General features: G+C 43.6%; 1 protein-coding gene across 3 annotated transcripts; it reads left to right on the forward strand.

Moving 5' to 3' along the window:
• Positions 1-2,210: 2,210 nt before the first annotated feature.
• On the forward strand, positions 2,211-5,406 carry s100s (S100 calcium binding protein S). 3 transcript variants are annotated; one of them, XM_071367187.1, is made up of 4 exons: positions 2,211-2,424; positions 3,537-3,585; positions 3,929-4,082; positions 4,167-5,406. In XM_071367187.1, exons 2-4 carry the CDS (start codon positions 3,572-3,574, stop codon positions 4,368-4,370), a joined length of 372 nt encoding a protein of 123 aa, XP_071223288.1. In that variant the 5' UTR covers positions 2,211-2,424; positions 3,537-3,571; the 3' UTR covers positions 4,371-5,406. The 3 variants fall into 3 exon arrangements, with proteins under 3 accessions (XP_071223288.1, XP_071223290.1, XP_071223289.1); XM_071367189.1 differs by lacking the exon at positions 3,537-3,585; XM_071367188.1 differs by lacking the exon at positions 2,211-2,424 and having other exon boundaries at positions 2,447-3,585.
• The last annotated feature ends 4,474 nt before the right edge of the window (positions 5,407-9,880 follow it).

Genomic DNA, 9,880 nt, shown 5'->3' on the forward strand with positions numbered 1-9,880 from the left:
ACTGTATAAATACATAGTTTGTTTATTATGACAGGTTGAGCTTCAAATCTTCAGTGAAATAGAGATTATGTCAAATCTACTAGTGATAATGACCTGTAATGAGGTCAAAATGTCACACTTTGACACTTGTAAATAGTCTTCCCTTCACTTATCCATGCATTTTACTACACTCTTGCGCTCTGCTCGTACTATGCTGTATTGCTTGCGTGATTCATTTCAACTTAGAAAAGCAAAGGCTCATCTGTCATTCTTTACTCATCAGAACATGCTTTTTTTTTAACTAAACCTAGTTAAAGAGTATATTTTGTACTGTAATATTCTAAACCAATGTATTTTACAGTGACACACAGCGACATTACTTTACGGTTGTCTGTCTCGACTATGTAAAAAACAATGGAGGCTGCTGAGGGGAGGAAGGCTCATAATAATGTCTGGAATAGAGCGATTGGAAACCATGTATTTGATGTATATGATACCATTCCACTTATTCGGCTCCAGCCATTACCACGAGCCTGTTCTCCACAATTAAGGTGCCATCAACCTCCTGGGGTGAAAAACCATGCCACTCACTAGCACCCTCTGCAGTTAGCATCATGCTAACATCTCCTGGTAGTGCTGCAGTGTGTGCATAGACATGGCCGCAGGAATTAGGAGTGCTGAGGGTGCTGCAACATCCCCTGAAAAATCTAAATTGAAAAATATATAATATAATATTTAATAATAATAATAATAATAATAGTGCACTGGGCCTTTACTGGTATTAGTGGACCAATATATACCTCTGTAGTGCAGGCAACAACAAAACAATCAGCATCTCTGCTTTGGCAAAAAAGGTTTCATTAAGAACAGTATCTTGCAGGATTCAATAGTTGGAATTGTAAGAGTTGTTGCCCTGTCCCTTCCTCTGCGATTATCATTTAATGGAATCCAGAAAGAACAAAACCCTGTCCACAAACATTTACATCAAAAGGTGCAAAGTTATGGGTAAAGACACAAAGCATCCTCATCAAATTAAATATTTTTCTTGATCAAATAACACTTTTTAATCCGTGTTAATTTACCACCCTTACAAACCACTTAGTGTAAATGTACATTACTGCATTGTACATAGGCTGGTCATCTAGGTTTGTACCTGTAGACTTTCCATCACCATGAAGATAAACAATGTACAATACAGTAATTGAGTACATTGAGTCGTCAAGTGGATTGTGATGATGTAATTTGATCATGTGGCTCAGTCGGTAGAGCATGACCCTTGCAATGCTAAGGTTGTGGGTTTGTTTTCCATGGGGGACAGGTACGAAAAAGTTAGAAAATGTATGCACTCACTATTGTAAGTTGCTCTGGATAAGAGCGTCTACTAAAAGGGAGAAGGAATAAATAGACCATTTCAGTTTTCACATAGAAATAAGTTGCATTTGTATTTCAAGAAACTGGAAAACATATATCAAGCAAGTATTTTTATATTCTTTGTTGTACAGATAATTATCAGACTCAAGTTACAAATGCTGGTACAATCAAATACATTTAGTTTTGTTTTTTTCACAAAAGTAACTGGGCCTTTACTAGTCCTGTATCAGTGGACCAATAGGCTATAGACTTCTTCAGCGCAGACACATTTTGTAATTTCTCTTGTAATAATTTGCAGCACCCCCAAACTACTTTCCACGGCTATGTGCATAGGTCTCATCTACTAGCACTTTGTACTGTATTCATGAGCTAGCTGTGTTGGGTTGGGGTCTATTCCAACAAAATCCTCACCAAAAGTAAACAGCAATTTTGTAAATTGGCTAAATTAAAATCAAATTGACCACAAATCTGATGTGTACAGGATACACAGATACACATTTTCTTTTCTGTTTCCAGGAGATGGTCTCTTTTCCAGTGGTATACTATATTAAATAGACAGAAGTAGAGTGTTTACAGGTAGATCATCCCACCACAACACAATTAGCTTTTGCACACAAGTTCTCCACAGAGCCACTGCCATGCTCACCAAAAGCCATAGTAATGAACCAATGTTACACCTTCACCCGCAATGCTGTATCATTTTCACTAAGCTACGCTAATAGTATGTATGTAACCACTGTGTAAAGACCCATAATAAAATAAAATACTTTGATGCTAACACACAAGCCTCTTGTCTAATCTGTCCTGATGATAATGTTGTGTGCTGAGGTTAGGCACCCTATCTGCATGTGTGAGCACCTGAGAAGAGAGGGAGGGAGGGAAGAGAGTGAGGACAGGAAAGAGCGATAGAGAAATAGACGCAGGGATGGTGGTACGTATGTGGGAGAGGGGAGGAGGAGGGGACAGGTGATATTTAAGCCGCTGTCCGACTCTCTCCTCATCCGTCTTCCCTTGGCTCTCTCTCTCTCCCTCTTCACCAAAGACAAAGGAGGCCCTCCATCAGCACTCCATCAGGTAAGATGGATAGAGTAGAGGACTGTTGTGCCCTTCTCCTTTCTCCTTCTCTGTAACTGATAAATGTTTTCTGGGATCAGTTGAACAATGTTTTTATATGTGCTTTGTGAATAGTGGAACACTGGTATTTTTCACGGTAAGATACCCAGGGCTGAGGGGCACCTTGGTATCCAGAGCAATAAGACTTATGGAGGAATAAGTTGAGCTCATCACCTCAAACTACAATTGGTTTGCCTGTTGTAAAGGAGGTTTAAAAAGTTTAGTTGGACGGACCAAAACCTGTGTTCAGGTTCTAACTTTTTATATCTGAAATATCTTAATTTTAAGGTAAAATAGTCAACTGTCTATATGGGAAATTGTTAAAAGGGTGAAAATAAATGTACTTTCAGAGGAATCTGTTGGAGAAGCCTTTTTCCGCAATAATTCCAGGGCTCAGTAATATATTACTGTGTACAGTTGGGTCGCCATGGTTTCCCATTGTCTTCTGTCCGTCAATGATGCAGCTGATCCCTTTAGATCCCTATTTCCAGTCAGCTGTGGTGTCTCTTCTCTACTGACCTATTTTCTTCTCTTCTGTCCTCTTCACTGACCTTAACTCTCTTTCTTTACTACGCAAATGACTGATTTTATAGCCAGACTCTTCTACGCTGCAGTTATTTGATTAAAATTAGAATTCCTCAGTAGAGGATCTCCGATAAAAATTATATTGAGCACTTCTGTATTATTGATCACTCAGTGAACATCTGCAAAGGGATATTTTTCATTTTTCAGAATGGATAGAGCCTGTCCTGAGCTCCTGATTGTGATTGCCAGGTGGTTTGTTTTGCATTTTACTTGCGGTTCCCTTCTGTCATTGTTACATGATCGATATGATTGTGAAACCCTGAGACCTCTATCTCAAGTTACCTCAATGACGTTATATTTACTTAACAAGCAGCTTACAAGTCTGTCAACTGAGAAATATTCTTAAAAATGGACCCTCTCACAATGTTCGAATTTGAAAATGATGTACAGTATAATGTTGAAAAAAAGTGACGGAATTCTTGGTGTTTTTCACCCTAACTATTATGTGAGTCAGTGTCATTGACAAATCTGTGTCCGTGTGTGCACAGTCTTTCCAACGAAATCAACTCAAGAAGATTCCAAGATGCCGGACACAATGTGTGTAAGACTGTTGCTTTTCAAAAGCCATCTCTTCATCTCATATCCCTCACATCTTTCACACGTCAACCAATTAAGGTTACAAAACACTGTCCAGTAGCCACTGTATGTTGAGAAGGAATAGCTCATGTGTGGCCTGTAATTTAAACTTTGCATATAGTAACCTAGGCCTATAATTGGGACACCTCTAATTTGCTGATATTCTTCTGTCTGATGTGTGTGTTTCACTCTGTCTTGGTGGAGGCTTCACACCCATGTTCGTCATGTGACCGCACATGCGGCTGGGATGGAGCGTGCAAACTGTCATAGTGTCTGACACTATGCCCTCTGCCCTTCCCTCCAGTATGTCCAAGGAACCCTCTTCCAACCTGGAGAATGCCATGCAGATGCTGATCAAAACCTTCCACAAGTACTCAGGGAAGGAGGGTGACAAGTATACTCTGAGCCGGGGAGAGCTGAGAGAGCTGCTAACAGAGGAGCTGGGGAGTTACCTAGGGGTAAGACGAGTGTACACCACGAGAGACTGGCGCACACACACACACAATCTTTAACCTCCCTCCCCTCTCCCTCTTCTAATCCAGAACGCCCGGGATGGAGAAGGGGTTGAGAAGGTGATGAACGACCTGGACGCCAACAGCGACGGTGAGGTGGACTTCACAGAGTTCATCATCCTGATGGGAGCCCTGACAGTGGCTTGCAACGACTTCTTCATGGAATACAAGCCCGAGAAACTTGTCCACACACCCTTTGAGAAAAAGGAGGCAACAGCGGAGAAGAAAGAGTGAAGGAAAAAATGGGAGGAGTGGGGCGGGACTGGGAGGAGGGAAGTGGGAGATGGATGGAAAGGGGCAGTGAACTGTGGAGCAACAGTGAAAGGGTACAATATGGTCATCTTATGCAAATTTCTAAACAGTGCAAATGAAATGTGTGAAAAGAGGCTGAGGGAACTTCACTAAGTAAGGTTTGGCTGATGGAAGAACAGTGTGTTCCATCTGCAACTATCCAAATACTTTTCATACCATAGTTAAGTCACAGATTCGGAGTCAGTTACTCTGTGTCCTCAAATGCATGAGTGGCACCGTATACAGTAGGGGGTCGGCAACAGGCGTCCTGTGGCATGCGAGTGATTTTTTTTGCCACCCCCCGAACTTTTTGGTGAAAGAAATATTTTCTGGTGATTTTAGTTTTTTCTGTAAAATAACCAGGAATTCAGCAAAAATGTGTTTATTTTAGAAAACCTGTTCAAGTATTCACACAAAGGTTTTTTAATTTTAATTTTATATGTGATCACGTCTCAATGTAATCAATGTATGAAATGATTCAAATACAATCTCTTTTTGCGCTTAGTTGTAGTACATTTGCAGTGTACAGATTATTATAATTATGTTCCAGCCCTCTGATCATCCTCTCCAACAAAAATCGACCCCCGGCTGAATCTAGTAGCCTACCCCTGGTATACAGGGTAGTATGTGTGAGTTCAGTTGTGTTCTCTATTCAGTCTCAAATTCCAAATCAACTGTTTAAATGATTTGGATGCATATTCAGGATGGATTTAATTGAAAATATGAATTATTTCAGTGGATGTTATTGTAACACACTACAACCAATGGAGTAAGGTCGGGGCCTAAAGCAGAACAGGGTGATACTCGGAGTGTCATGAATATAAAGATGATATCAAAGATAACCTATTCTAAATATTTAAGATATTTATTATGTACTCAGTGTTGAACATAATTTACATTTCTTTGCACATATTTTGTAATCTGTTTTTGGTAATTACCAATGTGTTCTTCCAAACATTAAACATGACATTTAATCAGCTATGAATATTGCTTGGTCTTTTCTGCGTCAGAAACTGTGAACCTTCCTAGCACGATAGTGATACACACCAATTAAGTGTGAAATTGTTGATGGATTTGGGTTAACTACAAATCAGATGTAAGCCTTCATCATCCCAGGGCTGCAGAGTGTAAACAGACAACATCGAATACAAGGAAGCAAGGAGTGATGTGTAAGATGATCCACAGGATGGAGTGGGTCAGCACTGCGTTATACACAGCAGGGTAGACCGGGGTTTGTTGTCACACTTTTACCTGCAAACAATGGTTGTGCTGCTCCTGGGTCATCCTCAGGTGAGGTCCACTGTTCAGTAGGTGTTTCAGCGCTGCTCACTACTCCTTCTGAAGGGTGCGACGAACGTGTTGATCAGGCCCGATCTCAACCCGGTTGGCTTAACCACTGCTCCTCCCTCCACAGCCATTGTGATGCCCTCTCTGTCTCCTGCCCAGCTGTGTGACAGATCTTCCTTTGAGCTCCTTTTACTCCAAGGATACTTAGTGCACTTTACAGAGACTGGCCTGGGATGCCTCTTGCCCCAACCTCCACTGGTATAGACACTTGGCCTTCCATCCCTTGTCAGTACATTCTTCATCCACAAGTGCATGGTACTTTAACAGCTTCCTTGTTGGCTTCCTCAATCATCTCCTCCCATGGAACAGTCAGCTCAAGCATGACAGTACAATTTACTGTATTGTACTGAAATCTACTGTACTGAGCTTTATTCTACTGTGCTCTATTGTGCTGTCCAAACGTCTATGATTGGTACAGATTTGGTCCGGTCCAACCAAAATTGGTCTTGAATGCTCATTAGAATAATAGCCAATGTGTAGAATGATACTCAAACATGCAAAGGAGAGTTCTACATTTCTGTTTTGTATACCTATTCAGGATACATCACCATAAAAATGATGACATTCATAATTATGCACTTCTGTATATTACAGATCAGGGACCAATGATGTAGTTCTGTTACCATGGAACGTCACACAACCAGCCCCCAAAATGTTTTATAATTGAGTTGATTGTGAAAACCAACCCCACATTCCATGTGACATCCATAACCCAAAAAGCTGTGAAAACGACCCAACATGTTTCTGATAAGAATTTCGTTTCAGCTTGGACGCATATTTTGTGGTTCTCACAAGTTTAAGGACCAGACGATTAAACAAATGTAGAATATTTGAGGAAATGGAATGGATGTGAGAATGAGTATCCAGGAGGAGAACGGACCGGATGAAGCCAAGGGCTGCAGATGGAGCCGGAGGGGTTGACTCTGTAGGGTTTGGCATGGCGTCTCAGGTAGACATCACCATCAGGCCATGGTAGTTAGGTGGAGAAGGGATGTGACAGAGGAATGACTGTTTGGTCAGGTTTAAATAGGGTGGAAGTGGTGATTAAGGAGAGTGGGAACAGGTGTGGAGGCTGATTAACAGTTAGTAGCAACTGGAGCTTCAAGTGTTCAAGGCAACTAATTAAGTGTTGCAAACAGTAGTGGAGACTGATTGGCAATGGTTAGCAGCTAGTGCTTGTTGAGTTAAGGGTTTGCATTCAAGTCTGGTCCTCGCTGCTGAATGTTTGATCTTTCTTAACACCATTTCACGAGTTTAGGGACCAGACATGAAATGTAGAATATTTAAGGAAATGGATGTGAGAATGAGGATCCAGGAGAGGAATGGAAATGGACCGGATGAAGCCAAGGGCTGCAGATGAAAGATCCAGAAGGGTTGACTGTAGGGTTTGGCTTGGAGTCTCAGGTAGGTATCCCTGTCATGGTGTGGTAGTTAGGCTGCTGTGGTGAAGGCAATCCCCAAAAAGAGAAGTCCAAGTTAGTTTGACCCTGGAGGGGAAGTGAGCTGTTCTGGACTGCAGGTACTGAATAGTTGATAAACGATATACTGGAGGTAGTACAGGCATACGGACGAGATGCCCAGAGTGAACTAACCTTAGACCCCAGGAGAGCAAGCAGGACTGATGGCAAGAACAAAAAAACTCCCTTAAAGGAAGAAAACCTTGAGGAACCAGGCTCAGCTAGGGAGCCAATCCTCTTATGGCTGGTTGGGTAGGATACAATGTGAGAGGTAGATGGTGTCCGTAAATGAGGCAGAGACTGGTCTGTGCTTGTGTTAATGCAGGTTCTGAGAGACAAGCATGTTGTGGGCTGTCGTGATGTTGATGTCAGAGCGGATGTAGGAATGATAGGCTTGATAGGCGGCCGAGGAGTTGCAGTGTGGTCTGGATGCCATGGAGGGAAACGGAACCATTGGCAAGAGGCGATGGAACTAGAATCGTAGGTGAATAGTGGATCGGATGGTGAGCCTTGTTGAGATTCTGAGCTGCAGGAAGTAGGTAAATGGTTCGTAAGGGCTGAGGGTAGAAGGTAGCCGGAACAGGTAGACTGGTGTGGTTCTGCCAAACTGATCGGTTTTGCTGTATTTGATGGTAAAGATGAGGATATATTTGTAGAGGATGGTGACATCTGACACATTGGGATGACAAGAATGTTGTAGATGAGGAAGTAAACTCTGAACATCTCAGGAATCCCCAAAAAATAACATTGACTGTAGCGTGGAAGAGAATGCAATGGATATGTAACCAGACCAGAGTGGGAGGGCCCAATCATAAACCGTTTTGACGCAGGCAGACGGGATGTCGAGTGTGATTGGCTGGCGGACTTGTGCGTTGGAGACACTTGAGGAAAAGGGAGAGTTGCAGGTGAGAGGAGTAACATGGAGACCCAGTAAGTAACTTTAGATAGGAACTGATCTCGGCCAGGTAAGTCTGAATGGAGGATGTCTGCATGGGGAGAGATGACCTGATATGGGTGTTGAAGGTAGACATGATGACCAAGTCATCAGAGGGAAAAGGCAGGTGATAGAAGGTATGCATCTGGAAGCATCTCCAGGTCGTCCAGTAAGAATACTAGGTACTTGGTGCAACAGCTAATAGGATGCAATTTCATGACTGGGAGATGAGGCGAAGGAGTGGATGGTTGCCTGGAAGGTTATCATGGAATAAGGAGGGGCCGCGGTTGGTAGGGGTTCTGCAAGCACCTGATTCTCTGAAATTGGAGACGGGACAAAGAATCAGCGATTGAGTTACATTGGCCAGGTACTGTACATGTGCAGCTCTGAGAAGGAACTGACGGGTGCCAGATAGCCAGAGAACGTCTTAGGAAAATCAATAGGGAGTCAGAATAGCCCTCGTTTATGATGTGTACCACAGAAGGGCAGCTACGACGATGGGGTACAACTCCAACAGGGTGGAGGAGGCCACAGAGAGGCAAGTTGGGGGCCATGCGGCAGCAAACCAACAACCGTTGTAAAAAAAAAACGTACCTGATGGAAGGGAGTGTCAAAGAACAGCTGTAAGTATTCAGGAGAAGAGACAGTCATCATAGAAAAAGGTGATACAGTTCCAATGACTGAGGTGCCAAAACCTGAGCTCTGAGTGACACGAGGTTGAAGACCACAGTGTGAAGCAGCGACAGCCTGGAGACGGCCTGGGAGAGAAGGTGGGACAGGAGGGAGCAGCCTTGAGTGATGATCCTGATGGAATAATTTGGGTGGCCAGCAGTGAAAGCAGCTTATGTTTAGTGCAGTTGGGTGTTTCCGAGTAATTGGTCAGGAGGGAAATGCGCTGAAGTTTGAGGCAGGGAGGCCTGAAAGGAGATTGTCCAGCATGATGCCGAGAAAATTGAGGTGAGTGGAGGGGACTTCCGTCTTCTCCTTGGAGAGAGGTACTCCAAGGTGGCTGAAAGTGGAAAATGGTGGGGAAGGGAAGGGGCAAATAGCCAGGAGGCCAGAGCGGGCAACTGGAAGACCAGTTGCGATGCAAGCGTAGACAGTGAGAGGTGGGGAATAAAGGAAGCATTATGCTGAGAGCAAGAGGGCAGAGAGAGTGGGTCATGGAGCCAGCGAGGCCAGAGAGAAAAGTAGGAGCAAGAGGAAAGGAAGTAGAGGTGTACAATGTGGGGAGGCCACTGCTGGCAGAGGAGGAGACAAGGGCAGGGAGGGCAGGATGGAGTTTGGGAAAAGCTGAAGATAAAGTAGACAAGGGGTTGGGAGGGATAGGAGGACACAGAGAGGTGGAAAGCCCTTGGCAGGTGGCAGAGACATAGCATCCGGGATATTTACCCCCCAGAGAGCCCACGTACAGGCAGAACAGCTCAACGTTGTCATTGGGACGGAAACGGATACCACTTTCCCAGAGTTTCTTCTGTAGCCTGGAAACAGTCCAGTCCGACAGCACTGGAGGCCTGGATTTGGGTGCCTCAGAGGTGGAAGCGGGAAAAGAGGGGAGACGTTCTGAAAACATCTCAGAATCCGAGGCGGTGAGATCAATTGCCATTGTAAACCAAGGAAGTTCTCTTAAGTAACTAACCTTTGCGTAGACCTTTGGTAAATCAAGGCTCGTCTCGCATGAGAAGCAAAACCAGGAGGAGGAATGAGTATTTGGT

Source organism: Salvelinus alpinus, chromosome 26 (assembly GCF_045679555.1).
Source record: "Salvelinus alpinus chromosome 26, SLU_Salpinus.1, whole genome shotgun sequence".
Taxonomy (NCBI): Eukaryota; Metazoa; Chordata; class Actinopteri; order Salmoniformes; family Salmonidae; genus Salvelinus; species Salvelinus alpinus.

Excerpts from the sequence above, each read along its gene's own strand:
- s100s (XM_071367187.1), top strand. Across the intron at positions 4,083-4,166 it reads AGCTGGGGAGTTACCTAGGG|AACGCCCGGGATGGAGAAGG; the intron begins GTAAGACGAGTG and ends CTTCTAATCCAG.